The sequence below is a fragment of the Manis pentadactyla genome, chromosome 18, assembly GCF_030020395.1.
Source record: "Manis pentadactyla isolate mManPen7 chromosome 18, mManPen7.hap1, whole genome shotgun sequence".
Classification (NCBI taxonomy): domain Eukaryota; kingdom Metazoa; phylum Chordata; class Mammalia; order Pholidota; family Manidae; genus Manis; species Manis pentadactyla.
In genome coordinates this window covers 27,949,628-27,969,934 of record NC_080036.1, presented here as the reverse complement: position 1 = coordinate 27,969,934, position 20,307 = coordinate 27,949,628, and the positions used below count along the sequence as shown (strand labels likewise).

At 38.3% G+C, this 20,307-nt stretch overlaps 1 protein-coding gene across 8 annotated transcripts in view; it reads left to right on the top strand.

Moving 5' to 3' along the window:
• The window catches only part of BLM (BLM RecQ like helicase), an 86,736-nt gene that overhangs the window by 49,689 nt on the left and 16,740 nt on the right, over positions 1-20,307 (top strand). For 5 of the 8 annotated variants that reach the window (XM_036931793.2, XM_057494813.1, XM_036931792.2 and 2 more), the window contains 4 exons: positions 8,277-8,383; positions 9,748-9,908; positions 16,590-16,785; positions 19,196-19,386. In XM_036931793.2, coding sequence (XP_036787688.2) covers positions 8,277-8,383; positions 9,748-9,908; positions 16,590-16,785; positions 19,196-19,386 — 655 coding nt within the window. Of the gene's footprint in view, positions 1-8,276; positions 8,384-8,811; positions 9,664-9,710; positions 9,909-16,589; positions 16,786-19,195; positions 19,387-20,307 lie in introns of those variants that run through there. The other 3 variants (XM_057494815.1, XM_036931795.2, XM_057494816.1) reach the window with 3 other exon arrangements.

Genomic DNA, 20,307 nt, shown 5'->3' with positions numbered 1-20,307 from the left:
ATATTGTAGTCAGAAAAAGAACAGCATCTCAGTGGGTTATGAGAAGAACTGAAAGCACCGTATGAAGGATATGCAGGGGCCATGAGCTTCAGGTAGCTAGAGACCTTTGCAGATTGAACTGACATTCTTGAGTGCAAGAATTTGACAGCCCTCAGAATTTTGTGTGTGTGTAATCATAAGATTTGGGATGGAATTCTTTAACTCAGTCTCACTCGCAGAAGGTTATTTATATCAAATTTGGAGGAAAAAAGATATTTTGCTTTGATAATTGATGTATATTTCAACATTACATTTAAGGTGGCATTTTATATTTTAGGTTCTAGTGAATGACCTACATTTTAGAAATCTGTTTCTAATAACTACCACGTTGACTATGAAAGCTTTTTTTTTTAATAGTGTTTTTAGCTATTTTCCATCAGGTTATGCCAGGTATAATCTGCTATTCTTTTAGATCAGTAATATTAATTGCCAAATGCCCATACTTAAAAGAAACTATTTAATTTCAATTCACCTTTTGAATAACTTTTTGTAAGTAACAGAATTTGTCATTTTTGTTCAAGTAAACATTGCGCATATGTATTTAGAGGCACGCACCCTCAGTATCTTTTTCTTTTCCTAGTACTGTGAGGAGGAGATCTGCCTGGAAAAACAAGATTGTACATTTCCTGAGTCTAGCATGTGGTGCATTGTGCATAATTGGCACTCAGTAAAAATGAATAAATGAAACATATGGAGGAATTTTGGTAAATGTGGGTAAAATATGAAAATTGGAGCAAGTCAATTGACTCCTTAATATATTTGGTACTTCTATATTTGGGAGGGTTTAAGTCCCTTAATGAAGTAGAAGATTTTAACAAACTCTTTTCTGGTACATTTTTCCTGACCTTCTTTTCTGTCTATAGACCCCTTGTGGGATTAGATTTGCCCGACTGCTGCTTGTCATGGCCCCAGTAAAGGCAGGTGTCCCTAGGGTTGAAGCCAGGGCCCCCATGCTTCCCTCCCAGTGCCAGTCTGTGATAGTATTCTTCCTCTGGGAAATACAGGATGGATAGTAGAATACATGATTCCTTCTCCTTAGGACATTAAAATAACTGAGAAAAGAGACAGACATATAGATAGTTAATACAACCATGTTAGCTATCACTTACATATCTAGCCTATACAGTGTGCCAGGCACTATTCCTGGCATTTTATGCATATTACAAATTTATCCACATTAAGTCTCATGAGGTAAATATTCCTGTTTTCTTCACTTTACGGATGAAGAAACTGAGGCACAGAGAAATGAAATAACTTGAACGAGATCTACCCCTAACTGGTGGAGTGAGAACTTAAACCGTCTAGTTTCAGAACCCTTTACATTTTATATCAAACTGCAGAATGAAGGAAGTGGTAATTAGAGATGTATTTTATGACTGCAGGGACTCAGGAAGATAAGATTAACTGTAACCCGAAATAACAACTAACTGGTAATGAGTAAGGGTCAGCTAAGGTTTATAAAGGAGACAGGTTTTGTAGGATGGGTGGTTTTATAAACAGCTCTATGGAGATATAATTTACAGACCTTAAAATTCACCTATTTGAAGTATACAATTCTGTGATTTTTGTTTATTCACAGAGTTGTGCAGCCCTACCATTATCTAATTTTAGAACATTTTTGTCTCCCTTAAAAGAAATCCCATACCCATTAGCAATCAACCCCTAGTATTCCCCATCTTCCTGGCCCTAGTCAGCCACTTATCTACTTTATTCTTCACAGATTTTTGCCTCCTCTGGACATTTCATCTAAGTAGAATCATACAATATGTGACCTTTTGTGACTGGCCTCTTTCAGTGAACATAGCATTTTCAAGGCTCAGCCATGTTGTAGTGGCACGTATTGGTACTTCATTCTTTTGTAATGACAAATCTGTTTTATTTTTCATTCACTATATGATGGATATTTGAGTTGTTTCCATTTTTGGCTTTGTGAATAACACTGCCATGAGCATCTGTGTACAAGTCGTCATATGGACATATGTTCTCATTTCTCTTGAGCATATACCAAAGTGTAGAATTGTTTGGTCACATGCTAACTCTGCATTTAATAACCTTTTGAAGAACTGCCAGGTTGTTTTCTAGAGCAGTGGCACTATTCACATTATCTTCAGCAGTGTATGAAGGTTGCAGTTTCTCCACATTCACACCAACACTTGTTACTGTGTGTCTTTTTGATCATATCCATCGTAGTGGGTATGAAGTGGTAGATGAATGGCATCTTAACAGGTAAAGAGTGAGAATCAAGGCTGAAGTTTCTAACATGGAAGTATAGGTCAGGCCCAAGGAATGGTAAATAATCCATAGGTAAATAGAGAAATATAGAGAAGGGATGATCCTGGGAATGTGGCTTGAGATCAGAACACGGAGGGCCTTGTTTGTATATCATGATGGTAAAGTGTTTGAACTTTATCCTGTAGGCATTTTGACCTGGGAAGTGGCTTATCCGAACTTTATGGTAGAATGATGATAACCCTGGCAGTGGAGTAGAAGACAGAGTGGAGGAGCAAGAGATGAGAGGCAGGATAACCCTTGAGGAGCCCTGGTGAAGCATCTAGGAGACAGCTGATGATGGTGGCAGTGGTAGAAGAGGGAGGAGAGAGTCAAGAGAGAAAGCAGAGCTGAATTGACACGACTGGGCTAAGAAAAGTCCATGTTGTGGACGTTTATGCTCGTTTCTGGTATGCTGAGTAGTAGTGCCATTGACCATGGCTGGAGACGCAGGAGATCAGAAGGCTGGGGACAAGGGGGAGAAGTGGAGCTGTGTAGGACTTGTGATTTTAGGTGTCTGGTGTTCAGGGTATCCAAGGGGTGAGGTGATGGCTAAGACAGCAATCTTCAGACTTTCTTTGGTCACATGTGCATTCTAAAACAATTTTGGAAAACTGCACCACTTGTACACTGTTAACCTGACACTTAAACAATTCTTAACAACATGGGTTTAAATAAAGAGAATGTGGTCTGCTGTAAATAACATTTTAAAATAAATTATCACCCAGCCCTTTAAAAATTTTTTTTAATTGTAGTATGGTTGATATACATTACTAGCCCTTTTAAATGTACCCAGCAGAATGTAAATATAATTAATAGCATTTCTGTACCTCCTATCACCCACTTAGAAAACACATTAAAAATTTTAGCTCTTTAACAGGTTATTTTGCATTTTTCCTTTTTCTTGTATTCACATTTCTCTTTCAGTTTCTCCATGAAATTTTATCCTAAGATATTATATTTTTATGCATGAAGTCTTATTTGTTTACTCTTGTCATACTTACCTGTAAGGAAAATATGTGTGTAAATATATGAATATAAATTTAAAATAGTTTAAAATTTTTCTTACCAAAATTTTCTTCAGATTGAATTATTATAATCATTAGTCATACATAAATAATTAGAATTCCTTAAAATATATTTCTAGGTAATTCTTAAGCATAAATTTTGATTGGGAATGTGTAACTTAATGAGATAGGGCTTTCTTTTTTCAATTAGTTCATATATCTTTGGATGAATCAAGTCAGATCATATTTCTTATTTTTATACACATAAGCATTGAGAAACTGCCACATAAACATGTAGATGGGCGTGGAAAGTTTTTTTTTTTAACCAGTAACACTCGATTATTTGAATTCCTTCTGATGTATATGCCAAAATTACGTAATGATCTGTCATCAGAAATTATTTTTAATAACCTGTCAGCCAACAACTCAATTAGGTTCAGAAATTTTATGGAAAACAAAGAATTGGAAGCCATCTGACTGGCAAATCATATCACTTCCCAGGTCAAATCATATCATAAGTTACTCACTTTTTCTGGGGAATATAAGTAAATAAATGATGCTTTACCAAGACTTACTTAATGACTACTAAATATTCTTGTTACTCTTTCACATAAATGAACCTTATATCCAATATACTCGGAAGAGTTAGGGAAATCAAAATACTATTAGCTTCAGTACCCCTTTCCTAATATGTTTTTGACATACATTTTTGTTGTGTGATATGCTTTTAAATAATAGTTTTGTCAAAACTTTGTGGCTGCCATTAACTCTTTCAAATGAGATAAAATGATCATGTGACCTGTTGGCAAAGCCAGTGTTCATTGTCAAACCAGTCAGCCAGATTAGACTTACTTTCTTACATATGTATAAAGAAAATCTTTATTTCTCAATTCACATAGACTGTTTGGTGCACATCCCCATTACAGCCATCTCAGTTCCAAGAGCAACAGGAACTGAGCCAAGATGATTCCATTTCCTGATACATCACTTACAGTGACATGAGTTTCACACTCCAGACCTAATAATATTTACCATTTTAATGTCAACATCAGTACTCCCTTAATGAAGATAAAATGGAATTCAAAGTTGTTTTTAAGAAATAAAATCTTTATTGAGATATAATTGACACACTATAAAATCACCTATTTAAAGGTTGGAATTCAGTGGGGTTTTTTGTATTTGCACAGAGTTGTGCAATCATCCCCCAGATCTAAGTTTAGAACATTTTTCCTACCCCAGAAAGAAACCTGGTGCTCATTAATACCACTCCTCTCTCCTTCATGCCCACCTTCTTTTACTGAACATGATGTTTTCAAGGGTTCTCCACATTGTAGCATGGGTCAGTACTTCCTTTTTATGGCCAAATAATCCTCATTGTATAAGGATTTTATGTCCATTCATCAGTTGATGAGAACTCTTTCTAGAATATTTGTTAATTCCAAACATCCCATCTTCCAACAGGCCATGTAAGATGCTGTCATATGTAGTTACAACAAACTATGTGAATACTTTTTTAGTTAGTGGCCCACCTGCTGGAGTTGAGCAGTCCTTTTGTTGTAGAGATGTTTGTTTTGGCTTTAATTGGATCTAAGATCCATCCACAACTTAATGTCCTAATCTCATTCATTTTATTTTTTTTTAGTATGAGTAAAGTGTTTAACCAATTAACATTTCTAAGTTTTTTCAATTACGTCACAAATCAAAAAAAAGTCTCAGTTATGTGCCAGATGTTTTTAATAACAGCTTTTTTGAGATATAATCCACAATACCATACAATTCACCTATTTAAAGTATACCATTCAGTTAGTTTTTATTATAGTCAAACTTGCGTAGCCATTACCACCAATCCATTTTAGAATGTGTCCATCTCCTTGTAAAAACCCATTTTCCATCAATAGTCAGTTCCCCTTTCTTCTCACCACCTCCACCAGCCTAGGCAACCATGAATCTACCTTCTGTTTATAGGTTTGCCTTTTCTGGACATCATATAAATGGAATCATCCAACACCCAGTCTTTTGTAACCAGCTTCTTTTACTTAGCACGTTTTCAAAGTTTATTGCTATATGATACTCCATTGTATGGGCAGCATATTTATGAATATTGGGTGAAAATTGGGGTTATTTCCATTTTTTAGCGCTTATGAATAATTCTATGAACATTCACATACAAGTTTTTGTGTAGACCTGTGTTTTGATTTCTCTTGGGTATATACCCAGGAGTGGAATTGCTGGGTCATATGATCACTATTTTTAACATTTTGAAAAACTGCCAGACTGTTTTCCAAAATAGCTGCACCATTTTACATTCCCACCAGTAAGGAAGTGGGTTCTGATTCCACCAGCACTTGCTATTGTCTCTCCTTTTTGGTCAAAAGCTTTTTTTTTTAATGCACAAAACATTGTTCTGAAATTAAAGAGTAGTATAAAATGTTGGAAGTAGCAAAAAGGCCATTCTTATGTATAGTCATTTGAGCATTCTTGGTAGGGAGACTCATGCCATTCCCAACTTAAGCCCAAACCAACTCAAATGAGTTTTGAGATTATCTACGTCCTTTGTATTCCTGGACAATTCTTTTTCTGCTGTAATTTTGTCAGGACTGCAGTTTCCTTTGCTGTGGCAGTGATTAATAAATACTTACCTGAGAACAGTCAAAATAGTCCATGGATATACTGGTCTTTTAACTACTGCCTTTTTTGCCACAATCTGCCACACGTTCTTCTGGCATTTCAAGCAGAAGAGAGCTCTGAGTGTTTTGTACATACAGATGGTATCATAAGAGGAATGGTTTCAAAACAGTGTTTGCAAGTAGTCTCCCAGGACTCTCAGAGCAGTGCGTTCTGGGACAGTAGTCAGGCGGGAAGGTGCGCCATCCTAAGCTGGAAATCATCTCACCCCACCCCTTACTCTCCGAACATCTGAAGTCTGAACTTCCCAGTAAGGATGAAAACACTTCATTCCTGATGTTACACTTTACTCCTGACAGAAATATGTAAAGCACTTAAAGACCTGAAGCTCTCCCAAGGGTTTCCGGTACTTTGATTAAAGAGAATTCCACCCGCACCCAGACTGTATTTCAGCTTGTTTTGTTTGGTGATCTGGAGGCTTTTAAACATGGAACAGTGCACAATAGTAAAGCTCAGAATGGGTGAAAAGAAGGGTTGGTTGGTTGGTTTTTAGAAAGTGAGAGGACAATTCTAAAAGGAAAACAGGTCAAGAGTGACCAGCCGGAAGCCGACCCCAGGAGCCTTCTCAGATCAGACTTTTGGGCAAAAGTACGCATGCAAATGGAGAATCTGGAAAGGTCGTCTTGTTGGTGTACCTTTGGAAAGTCCTTGTGAACCTTAGGGTTATGCATACCCCTATTTTAGACCCCTGGGCAAGGAAGAAGTTCTGTGGTTCAGAACTCTGAAAAGAGGTCTAGGCTGGGGGCAAACCTGGGGCTCATGGGATGATAGTTGGGTGCTGATAGAGCAGTGGGAGTGAGGTCCCTGAAAAGGTGATGTAGGGGGAGAGGAAAAGGGCCAAGCGCTGTGGGTGATTCCCACAGAAGGAGTCAGCAGAGGAAGAAGGCAGAGGTGAGGGGAGAAAACGCTGCAGGAAGGTGAACTGTGAGAGCTGATAGCGGTTTTCAGCAAGGACAGCCAACACCGTGGCGGGACGGAGAGTCCAGGGAGAGCGAGGTCTGGGAAGCATCCATTGGGAGGTCACTGTGCCTCCGGCACGGCCTTCTTACCTGCATGGCAGCGCTCAGGAACGCGGGTGCCCTCCCCAGGGAGCCGTGCTTTAGTCCTAACACCAAACGCGTTTATCCCATCCACGCTGCAACACTACCAGGCCCATCCAGCTTGGCCCGCAGTGCAAGGAAAGCCAACGGTTTGCTCCTCCTCTTCCCTGCCTCTGATCACCGCCGCAGTGTATGGGCCGCCTCCTCAGCACAGGTCGTCGCAGCTCAGGTCTGTTTCCGCCGCTCAGCCCGGGCTCGGGGATGTCTACGCTCTGGCCTCCACCTGTTCTGCGGTGTGTCTCCTTCCCCTGGAGATGTTGGAACTGGGGCCGTGGGGGTCCCTGCAGGGTCAAGGACCCTGCAACAACCCCCTCACCTTTCTTCAGTTTTAAAAGCTTTAATAAAACAATTTTGGTAGAATGGTAATGGCAAAAGCCAGAATGGAAATGTTGAGAACTGAAATTGCACGTACGGTTAGTTGGTTGGGGGCATCGGTGTCTTCTGAGAAACTTGTCATTGGTGGGAAGCAAAGAAGTGCAGGGGAAAAAGGTCAGCTGCAAGGGAGAATAGGGCCAGGAGAAGCTTTTGTTCGTAGGATGGGGGGTCCTAGAACACATTCAGAGACAGAAAGGGAAGAATCCACGAAGAGACTGAAACACCCGAGAGGCGGTGATGGCGAGAAAGCGCTCCCTACGGCAGGGGGAGGAGGAGGCGGGGCCCGGGAGCGCGGGGCCCGGGGAGGAGGCGGTCTCATCAGCCGCCTTGCCTCTGGGCGCAGAGCCAGTAAGGAGCTGTGACCTGTGAGGCTACATCTCCCTGTGCCCTGCCATCAGCTCTTCACGGACGCCCACCACAGTTGGGGAACATTGCTGGCCTAGAAATGTGTGTTTCTCCGTGGCTTTCTTAATCTTTTAAGTAATGTTTTGTCTATCCTTGCTTTAATTAGCCTCTTCTCGGAGACGGAGCTTCTCACTTACCTTTCTCTTCTGCGTGTTGTTCTTATGTTCCTTCTAATTCTTTGTCATCTTAGTCCCATAGAATCCCTTCCTTATCACCCTTTGTGTTAACTCAACCAAATTTCCCTTGCAGTGTTCTGTTTTGAAAGCTGCCAGTGACAATATTCAGTTTAAGATAACTTCAAAATCGGGTTTGCATTGTGGGAAATCAGTGCTTAATTTTTGAAGATGGCTAAAACTATTTTCTCATAACAAAATTTTATGTTTGGAATTTCTTTTAGGTTTAGCATGAGCTTTAACAGGCATAACCTAAAGTATTATGTGTTACCAAAAAAGCCTAAAAAGGTGGCATTTGATTGCTTAGGATGGATCAGAAAGCATCATCCACGTGAGTACGGCATGTGATGAATTTATGTCTAGAAGTGATGAATAAATGTCTTTTTAGAACCACAATAGAATATGGAAAATTGCATATTAAACATTTCTTTTCTCATTATGATAGCACTAACTTGCTATTTAGAGCAGAATATTGCAACTCTCTCAGTTCTGGAAATTGTAAGATCTTACTTGGTTTGATAACAATAAGCCTTAACAAAAAATATATCAAATATTCCCTCCTATTGCACCTGTGTTATAATTAATGGTTTCAGTGTTTTTCTTCTCGCTGCTATCAGTGCATGAGTTATATAGCTCTTTGTTTTGGTGCCTTCCCCAAATGTGTCTGCCTTTAAGTTATATTAACTAAAATGAGATTCTGAAATTCATGGTAGTTTTCCATGTACCTCTTTTCCATTTTTCCATGGAGAGTTTTTGGTTAAACATCTGTTTCGTTAAAAAGTAGTATACTTATTTGTTTGAACAAATCAAACAATGCAGGGATAGACCAGGAAGAAGTAATTAGTTTCACTCTCCTAGGCAGCTAATATAAATAAGCAGCTTAGTTTGTGTATCTCTCCCTTTGGCTCTGCCATAGAGAGATGACTTTTTCTTTAATTCCTTTTATTTTTTGATTTTTAAAATAACATACCTAAAAGCAATAAACATAATACATGCTCACTGAAGAAAACTTAAAAAGCAACACAGAAGAAAGCAAAAAACAAACCTCACCTCAAGTCACTGTTAACATTCTGATTTATTTCCTCCCAGCAATTTCTGTAAGCATTTTCTTTCTGTAGCGTATTGTATATACAGTGTTTCTACCCTTAGCCTGTTTTATGTCTTAACACACTGTCATGTCTTTTTGAAAATTTAGGAAACACTTAATGGTTGCAGTATATTTTATTTCGTAATCACCTTTCATAATTATTCCCCTAATGTTGGCTGTTAAAATTTTTCTCATTTTTAAAATTATAAATGAAACTTTTCATGTAAGTCCTTGTGCCACTCTGTTTCTAGAAGGAAACTGAGTTAGAAGGTAGAAGCATTTCTACTGCACGATACACACTTCCATGTGCTTTCCAAAAGTTTGTGTTGGGGGCGCCTTCCCATTTTATAGCCAGTATGAAAGGGCCCCACCTTCATCCAGGTCCACCTAAGGAATCCTTCAGAGGGACAGGATTACAGGTCAAACCTTGTCATTTCCAGTACACGTGAATTCCTTGCTCAAATTAATCTACCTATGTGATCTTCCTCTGCTGTAAGAAAACTGGAGGCCTGTTTACGGTTCAGGTATTTCTAAGAACATAATGTAGGTTGTGTTGTTATTTATTTTACAGGTCTTCATTTCTGAATACTGTTTCGGTTTCTTGGCAGATGACTCAGGGATAATTTACTGCCTCTCCAGGCGAGAGTGTGACACAATGGCTGACACATTACAGAGGGATGGCCTCGCTGCTCTAGCTTACCATGCTGGCCTCAGTGATTCTGCCAGAGATGAAGTACAGCACAAGTGGATTAATCAGGATGGCTGCCAGGTAACATTTTCTAAAACAAACAAAGTAAACAATCTATAGCATGTAAGCAAACTTGCACATGTAGAATAAAAATTGTTTTTACCATAAAGGTAGTAAATAAGTCTCGAATTTAAAAACAGATCTTTTTTGAGACTTCTAAAGTGTTTTGAGACTTGATTTTTCTTTCTTAAATCAGAAAAAAACTTCTTATTGAGATGTAATTCACATACCGTAAAATTCAGCCTTTCAAAGTTTATAAGTCAGTGGTTTTTAGTATATTCACACAGTTGTATAACCATCACTATTATCTAATTCCAGGACAATTCATCATCCCAGAAAGAAACCCCATACCCATTCGAAGCCACTCCCCACCCTCCCAACTCCCCAGTCCCTGGCAACTGTTAATCTACTAACCACAGCTAATCCATCTATAGAAATTTTCCTATTCTGGACATTTCATATAATTGGAATCATATAGTATGTGTTCTTCTGCTTTACTGATTTCTTTTGCTTAGCATAATGTTTTTAAGATTTTTTCTCATCATAGCATGTATCAGTATTTCATTCCTTTTAGTGACTGGATAATATTCCATTGTGTGGATAGACCACAGTTTGTTATCCATTCAGTTGGTAAACATTTGGGTTGTATCCACTTTTTGACTTTTGTGAATAATGCTTCTGTGAACATTGTGTACAAGTTTTTTTATAAATATATTTTCAGTTCTCTTGGGTAGATACCTGGGAGTGGAACTGCTCAGTCATATGGTAAGTGTATGTTTAACTTTTTGAGGAACTGCCAGACTTTCCAAAGCAGCTGCAGAATTTTACATCCCCATCATCAGTGGATGAGGTTCCAAGGTGTCTGCTTCTTCATCTACACTTACTATTGTCTACCTGCTTTACTGTATCCATCCCAGTGGATGTCAAGTGGTAGCTCATTGTGATTTTGATTTGCATTTCCCTAGTAACTAATGATATTGAGCATCTACTTTTGAAATGACAATGTTCCTCAAGTGAATCAACAAAGAGGAAAGCTGAGAACGTTCTAGCTATCCCGTACTCTGGCAAATGCCAGCCTTGGACCAATCCGTTTAAGTGCAAGGGTAACTCTGAGGAAAATGATTAATGCTTTTTTTGTAGCCTGTGAAGTTTTCAGCTCACAAAAAAAGAAATCATTACCCTGAAGATTCAGAGGAAAAACTCTTTGTCAAAATTACTTTCTAAGGGAAAACAGAAGAAAATCTTAGAAGATAACAGCCTAGCATCCCCAGAAAGATGTAAGAAGACTCGATTTATGTGAACTAGAAACATTTTACCATAAGAAGATCACAGGATGACATGAAGGGAGAAATAAAAATGCAGTTTATCCAAATAAGAAAATGCACTAGAAGAATGCAGTTTATCCAAATAAGAAAAATTATATATCAAGACACAAATGATCTGAATTAATGCAGACATCTGAAGCAATGATGTAGTGAATAACTTGAGAGTGTGAAGGAAAAAAAAAAACATGAAAATTGAAGGGAAAAAAGCAGACAATATTTGTTTGTGAAAAGGAATAGGGGTTCACCTAAGAATAAGTGTACTCAAGGAAGAAATCAGGATAGTTGAAATAGGTAGTCAAAGGTATTATATATATAATAAGTGCATAAGAAATATATAAATTTTAAAGAGTTATCTCAAAATCACTGGGGAAAAACTTACAGGTAGACATAATTCAGCACTCAGTTTGATTTACAAAGCTAAAGAAATTACATTCATGAAAATAAAGAAATAGGTTAATCTACAAAAGAACACGAAGCAGACATGCCTAAGACTCTCACTAAATTAAAAAACAGAAACAGACTCCTCAGAATAAGAAAGAGGTAAGACTGGGACTGAAGATTTCATACCCAGCTCGTCGTCATTTATGTTGTGGAATCAGCAGAAAGACATTTTCAGATATGTGAAAGTTCAGAAGAATGTATTGTTGACTTATCTTCACTGTAATAATTACAAATGTCAGTTTTCCCAAATTCATTTATATGTTTAACTAATCAAAATTTCAGCTTTTTTCCCCTTGATAAACATTTTCTACAGTTTGCCTGGAAGAATATTCAAATGAAAATAACTAAACGAATTTGACAATAAAATAATAATGCATGAACACTGGCTTTGTGATACATTTATAGACAAATGGAACAGAAATACAGAAATAGCCTGGAAAATATAAAAACAATATATGATAAGGAAGGCATTTCAAATTTATGAGGAAGGGAAGATTATTCAACTAGTGATACTGATTACCTGATTAGGGGAATCATTTTAGGTCCTCATATCAAAATTAATTACAGGTAAATAAAGGTATCAGGATTTTAAAATGTGTGAACTCCGATTAGAAGAGAACTTAAGCTTTAAAACAGCCCAAAGGAAGTAAGTGCTAAAAATTATTAAAAACCTAAACAACTAAACACTTTATATCAATAAACAAAATGAAAGGCAACAGCAAATTAGGAAATACATCAGACATTTATTTAGCTGAAATTTATTTAGCAAATAAAATATGCTGTAGAAGAATATGTAAAAATTTAGTAAGAAAAACATGAGTCTCAAATAGCTTACCTTAGACTATCAGGAGACTGTTGGAAAGAAGGAACTACAAAAGGCTAAGTACAATTTTTTAAGTGCAATTTTACTAATTAACAAAGGAATTCAAATCTAAAAGAGACTGTTTTTACCTCTTGGGATCTCTGTCAGCTGTTGGAGAGGATGCTGTAAGGGGTGATTTCCTGCAGTGCTCATGAGGGCCTTTATGGAAAACCATATGGCAGACTGTTTCAGGAGCCTCAGATCTGAAAAGGGGGTGTGGAATTTACATCAGTTATTTTTAATAGTAAATAGCCTAATAGCTACTTAGTACTTAATAGCCTAATTGTCCAGGGAGTGATTGACTCCATTACGGTATCTTCCTGCCATTAAAAATAGTTTAAGAATAATTTTTTAATACTACGAAAATGTTTAAATGTTAGTAGTGGAGAAAGGTAGGGAAAAATAGAATTCAAAAATATGTAATCTCAACCATAAAAAAAATTGAATAGAGAAACAAGAAGGAAGCCAATTCTTCTCAATTTTTTTAAGTCTATATATACAGTATAAATATTCTATAATATACATGCATGTACCCTAAAGAATCCACTCCAAAACTACTAGATCTAATATCTGAATTCAGCAAAGTTGCAGGATACAAAATTAATAAGCAGAAATCTGTGGCATTCCTATATACTAACAATGAACTAGCAGAGAAATCAGGAAAACAATTCCATTCACAGTTGCATCAAAAGGAAGAAAATACCTAGGAATAAACCTAACCAAGGAAGTGAAAGACCTATACTCTGAAAACTACAAGACACTCATGAGATAAATTAAAGAAGATACCAATAAATGGAAACACATCCCATGCTCATGGGTAGGAAGAATTAATATTGTCAAAATGACCATCCTGCCTAAAGCAATCTACAGATTGAATGCAATTCCTATCAAAATACCAACAGCATTCTTCAATGAACTAGAGCAAATAGTTCTAAAATTCATATGGAACCACAAAAGACCCCAAATAGTCAAAGCAATCCTGAGAAGGAAGAATAAAGCTGGGGGGATTATGCTCCCTGACTTCAAGCTCTACTACAAAGCCATAGTAATCAAGACAATTTGGTACTGGCACGAGAACAGACCCATAGACCAATGGAACAGACTAGAGACCCTGATATAAACCCAACCATATATGGTCGATTAATATATGATAAAGGAGCCATGGACATACAATGGGGAAATGACAGCCTCTTCAACAGCTGGTGGCAAAACTGGACAGCTACATGCAAGAGAATGAAACTGGATTATTGTTTAACCCCACACACAAGAGTAAACTCGAAATGGATTTAAGACATGAATGTAAGTTGTGAAACCATAAAACTCTTAGAAGACAACATAGGCAAACATCTCCTGAATATAAGCATGAGTAACTTCTTCCTGAACCCATCTCCTCGAGAAAGGGAAACAAAAGCAAAAATGAACTAATGGGATTACATCAAGCTAAAAAGTTTTTGTACAGCAAAGGACATCATCAACAAAACAAAAAGGCATCCTATAGTATGGGAGAATATATTTGTAAATGACATATCCGACAAGGTTAACATCCAAAATATATTAAAAAACTCACATGCCTCAACACCCAAAAAGCAAATAACCCGATTAAAAAATGGGCAGAGGATATGAAGAGACAGTTCTCCAAAGAAGAAATTCAAATGGCCAACAGACACATGAAACATTGCTCCACATCACTAATCATCAGGGAAATGCAAACTAAAACCACAATGAGACATCACCTCCTACCAGTGAGGATGGCCAGCATCGAAAAGACTAAGAACAACAAATGCTGGCAAGGATGCGGAGAAAGGGGAACCCTCCTGCACTGCTGGTGGGAATGTAAGGTAGTTCAACGATTGTGGAAAACAATGTGGAGGTTCCTCAAAAAACTAAAAATAGAAATACCATTTGACCCAGGAATCCCACTCCTAGGAATTTACCCAAAGAATACAAGTTCTCAGATTCAAAAAGATGTATGCACCCCTATATTTATCATAGCACTATTTACAATAGCCAAGAATTGGAAGCAACCTAAGTGTCCATCAGTAGATGAATGTGTAAAGAAGATGTGGTACATATACACAATGGAATATTATTCAGCCATAAGAAAGGAACAAATCCTACCATTTGCAAACAACATGGATGGAGCTAGAGGGTATTATGCTCAGTGAAATAAGACAGGCGGAGAAAAACAAATGCCAAATGATTTCCCTCATTTGTGGAGTATAACAATGAAGCAAAACTGAAGGAACAAAATAGCAGCAGACTCACAGACTCCAAGAAGGGACTGGTGGTTACCAAAGGGGAGGGGTGGGGAGGGAGGGAGAAGGGGATTGAGGGGTATTACGTTTAGTACACCTGGTCTGGGGGTCACAGGGAAACAGTGTATCACAGAGAAGGGACATAGTGGATCTGTGGCATCTTGCTGCACTGGTGGACAGTGACTGCACTGGGGTACGGGTGGGGACTTGACAATATGGGTAAATGTAGTAACCACATTGTTTTTTCATGTGAAACCTTCATAAGAGTGTATATCAATAATACCTTAATTAAAAATATATATATATATGACACTGATCAAAAATGTGGTTTTAAAAAATTGATTAGTGGTATGTTTTTAATCGAATTGTTTCTGCTCTCAGTTCAGCTACTCCTTAGAGTCAAGGTGTATGACAACCAAGTGGCAGCCTTGATCTTGTTAGATTTGCACAGGAGACTAAAACTTGCTTGTTGTTCTTCACAAATAAGTTATTATAGCCTGATAGTTTAAAAGCAACACAGAAATAAAGAAGAAAATAACAACTCAACAAAGCCAGTTTTCCCTGCTACAAGAAATAAGGGCTTTCAGAAGGAGGCGGCTTCATCATCGCCTCGTTCAGAGCCTGCAGACCGCCTAGCCTCTGTGTTCCCACCCGCCTGGGGACATGCGCCTGGCTTCTTGGTACACTGAGGGCCAGCATACCTCCCTCCGCAGCCTCTCCAACTGCGCTCCAACTGCTAGGGGCTACGGTAGATTCTCTTTCCAAGGAGATTTGCCTTTGATCAAAGTTCTGTACATTTAGAGGGGTGACTAACCCAGAGAGTGCAGGCCCGGCCATTCGCAGCGTTGATGAATGTGCCCATTTGCATCCACGTACTCCATGGCTTGCGTTTCCCTTCTCTGGTCCTCACGGTCACTAAAATCATGTCGTTAGCCTCAGTCTGGCTGTCAGATAGTTCAGTTGCTTTTGAAATACTGTTCTTGCAGTAGCAAGTCATTTTTTTGAGTGCTAAAAAAAAACTTGAAGCTTTATTTGTATAATACAATTTTGCCTGGAGATACAACATTTTTATCTGAGTTAAATGGGTCCTGAATTTGCAACTGAAATGGATATTCTTGAAAATGATTTTTTACCAAAAACCAATTTATCAAGCTCCTTAAATTTAACTATCACCTTGTTTCCACTAAGTAATATGCACAGGCCAGAATCCATGGTCTCCAGCCCTTTTTTCCTAATATAAGCAACTCTCAGTCTTTACCCGTGTGAGTTCCAATGAAAACTTCACAGGTTTTGACTTTGAACTCAGCTATGAATAAAAGGAGCTGTGATGTGTGATCAGCTACTGCCATTGGGAAAATGGGTGGTGAGCCTGGAGCAGGGGAGGATGCCATTGTCCTGAGTCACCAGAGACACTGGCGGCAGTACCCTCTGAAGGCTCAGGCCCTGGGAACACCCCAGAGCTCCTGAGCAGCACATTCATGGTCACTGACTGGACAGCATGTCTGTGTGAGCAGCGCCCCTCAAACCTACATATCAAAATTTAAGAGAACAAACTGGCAGCACAAGAGGTAACTGCTGCTCCTCTGTCGCCCCTCCCCGGTGACAGCAGGTCTCAGTGCCCCCACACCAGCTTCTCTCTGCCTTCTGGGGTCATATGAAAATCTCATATGCATCATGCTAAACAGTGGGATCAAGTTAAGATATTAGATTGTTTAAAGAGTACATTTTAAAGTAAAATAAAGGATAAAGCTTTCAGAAGCATCTATTAAAATGTTCCTTTAAGTGCATTGAGTCTAATAGGCTTCTGCTTTTACATCAGGTTATCTGTGCGACAATCGCATTTGGAATGGGGATTGACAAACCTGACGTGCGATTTGTGATCCATGCTTCTCTTCCTAAATCCATGGAGGGTTACTACCAGGAATCTGGGAGAGCTGGGAGAGATGGGGAAATATCTCACTGCCTGCTTTTCTATACCTACCATGATGTGACCAGACTGAAGAGGCTTATACTGAGTAAGCCAAGCTCCCCTGGAGAGATACCCTGTCCTCTACAGTAGGAATCTACTCGTCTTGTGGTACTTTTGATCCAGTTTTCTTAGTCATAGAAAAATAGAGGTGTTTGTATAGCTGTGGAAATTTTATTTTACTTCATTTTTATTATAAAAGTATTACATGCTTGTTATGTAAAACTCAGTGATACAGACATGTATAAGGCAGAAAATTTCCATACCTTTCCTGCCCTAAGAAATAATTCCAGTTAGTGATTTCCTTTATATCCTTCCAGACCCAATTTCTGCATGCCTCCTTCCATATAACACATATTTCAAACATGCAGAAAGGTAAAATGGGAAAAATAGTGATCTCCCATGTACCACCACTCAGGTTAAGAAATAACCCCCCCCATACAGCCCTCTGCTATTTCATCCCCAGCCCTCCCATTAGAGATAGGCAATATCTCGTATTTAGTGCTTATCTCTTATATTTTAAAATGTAAATGGGATTATATTGTATGTTCCTTTTTTACATTAATATAGTGACCTGATTTTTTTTCAGGCAATACCAAGATGTAATTATGACTCCAATTAATATGTGTAGCTTGACTACATAGAATTCCATAGTATGGTTATTGCATGTTTATTTAACTAGTCCCCTTTTAATAGATATTTAGATGGTTTATTGTTTTTCAGTTATCAACAATGCAGTTTTGAATATCCTTGAACAGATCTGTTTGAGCATTTATGCAATCATCTGTATAGGATAAATTTCTAGACTTAGACTTGCTGGGTTAAAGTGAATACATATTTTAGAATTTTATTAGTGTCCTTTCCCCATTTTTCTACTGTGTTGTGATGGTTAAATACATTTGCTATTTTGCAACCACTTTTGAATGAACTCTGCAGAGATACTGAGCATGGGGAATGGCCCCCCCCAAGCGCCATGCCAAATAATGGATCATTTTATTTGCTCATAACCACTAGCTGTTGAGGTAGGTTAGCCCCGTGAGAAAGTGAGCTGCAGAAGGGTTTTGTCAGTGCCCCCAGGAGCATTGCTGTGGCAGCAGCCAGGGTAGGAGGGGAGGTGGTGGCAGGGCAGTGTTCCCTCAGTGCTCACCACGTGCTGCCACCTCGTGCCCTGTGGTCACCACCACCCCCAGACACTCGTCCATGACTATCCTCATTTCACAGAGGAGGAAACTAACACGCAGAGCTAGTGAGTGGCTGGCAGAGCGCTGGGGACAGCCAGGGACAGCTCCCTCCGAAGCCCACGCCCCGTGTACTGCACCAAGACCTTTGTCAGTGAAAGAGTGCAACTTCTAAGCTTAAGTGTGTCCATTCTGTGTTTAAACAGAAACCTATAGTAAGTTGGGTCTAAACAGTTTACTGAGTATTTAAGTCCTAAATATTCAGCAGCCATTTGAAAAAACTACTAACTAGAAAAAAAAAATTTGTATTTCATTCTTAACTAACCACAGTTGTTTACGAATAGAAAGTATTTACAAGTTGTTCTCAAATCTTGGAATCAGATTGGACCCTGCCACCCGCACTTCCTGTTTCTGGATTTTCTGGAAGTACTTGTTTTTGTCATAGCAACTGCTAAAAATTCATCTTCACAAAGACGTCATTGGAGGGAACGACCATGAACTGCCTCAAACTAGTAGTGTGTGTGGTATTCCACAGGGATCCGGTATTGCTGGGTGTCCCTTAAATCTGAACGGGACGCCCTAGGGGAGGTAGGAATGGGGAATTACTGTTTAACAGCTACAGAGTTTCAGTCCAGGATGGGAGGGTCTAAAAATGAGTAGTAGTAGTGGTTGCACAGCAATATGGATATAATTAACACCAAATGGTACAATTAAAGATAGCTGAAATAGTGAATTTTATTTTTTATTTATAGATTTTATTGATAGTTTACCACTTTAAAAATATTTTCAAAGAAAAAAAATTTACAACACCCTGTAAGTGCCCTTGTGAGTTCATGGCAGCACCCCAGCGCGCCCCGTGGCCCTCAGGTTCTGAACCGCCGGCTTAGCCACTTTGACCCAGGAAACTGAGGGACGCGCAGAGCCCACTGCCCCAGTTTCATGCTCTGCTTACTTCAGGTATTCAGTTCACCACATGCTTGTCTGATAAATACACTAAATATAATTCAGAGTTTCATCATTGGGAATAACAAAGGTTTGCAGGAAATTTTCAGCTACTCCTGAACAGTCTGCATTTATTCCCATAAAACTACTTGAGGGATGAACACAAATATTCAGTTAATTATAATAGAGAATTATGTAATGTTGATCTATAATGCTATTAATAATAATTTTATTTCATTTAATAAAGTGTGAATCTTTTATTCTACATGTTTCTGTGATACTCTTCTATTTTGCTACTCTAATTAAAGTATGTTTTACTATGTTTTTGATCTCTTTAAGTGGAAAAAGATGGAAACCATCATACAAGAGAGACTCACATCAATAATTTGTATAGTATGGTCCACTACTGTGAAAATATAACCGAATGCAGGAGAATACAGCTTTTGGCTTACTTTGGTGAAACTGGATTTAATCCTGATTTTTGTAAGAAATACCCAGATGTTTCTTGTGATAATTGCTGTAAAACAAAGGTAAATAAGAAAGTTTTAAATTCTTTGAATTAAGGAAATTGCCAAGATTTTTTTTTATCTTAATTCAGGAAAGTTAGACACAAGTGGGCCCTACAAGATTAAATTAATAGAAAGATGGCTTCCTCCCCATAACAACTTGGAATAGAAACATTTTAACAGTGATTCTATGGCATCTTCAGGATTAGAAGCCTGAAAAAAAAATGTACTGGACTATCCAAAATACTAAGATTATATAGGTGCCCTGGTAATTATAAGATATTTTAGAAATAATGCTAATTTGTAAATATCCAAAAAGATCCAACATGATGAGCAGGCAGAATAGTTTAAATTTAGCTCTAATCTATATTTAAAGATTTTCTCAAAAAAAGCTAGTAACTAGTACACTGTGTACTTGAATTCAGATCAGTTAGATTACTCTATAAATTTGTTTTTAATAAAGAATAATGGCAATAGCTTCTGGATGAATTTGCTATCATCTGTCCTAAAAATAACCTGGGGAGGTTGTTAGATTCAGTTTATTGTTGGGTACTTTATTGTATCTATATGGTAATTCTGTTTTAATGTCTACTGTACAATACAATTTACACAGCATTTGCACTGTTGATATATTCTTTGAAATGACTGTGCAAGGTGTGGGGGATTCACAGGTGAACGCGATGTGGGCCAACTCGTATACTGGAGGGGGGCCAGTCATATGTATTCCTATCACTGTGACACCATGTGAGCAGTGCAGTTACAAAGATACACAGCACTAGCCAGAGCAGAGAGTGATTTACTCTCCCACAGTGGGTTCTGAGGATTCATGGCCACCTTCACCCACTGCACCCCACCTGTACACACTGCTCATCAGTTCACTTACTCAACAAACATTTGTTGAGGGCCTGCTGTGTGACAGGCACTATTCTAGGAGTTTGGGATCCA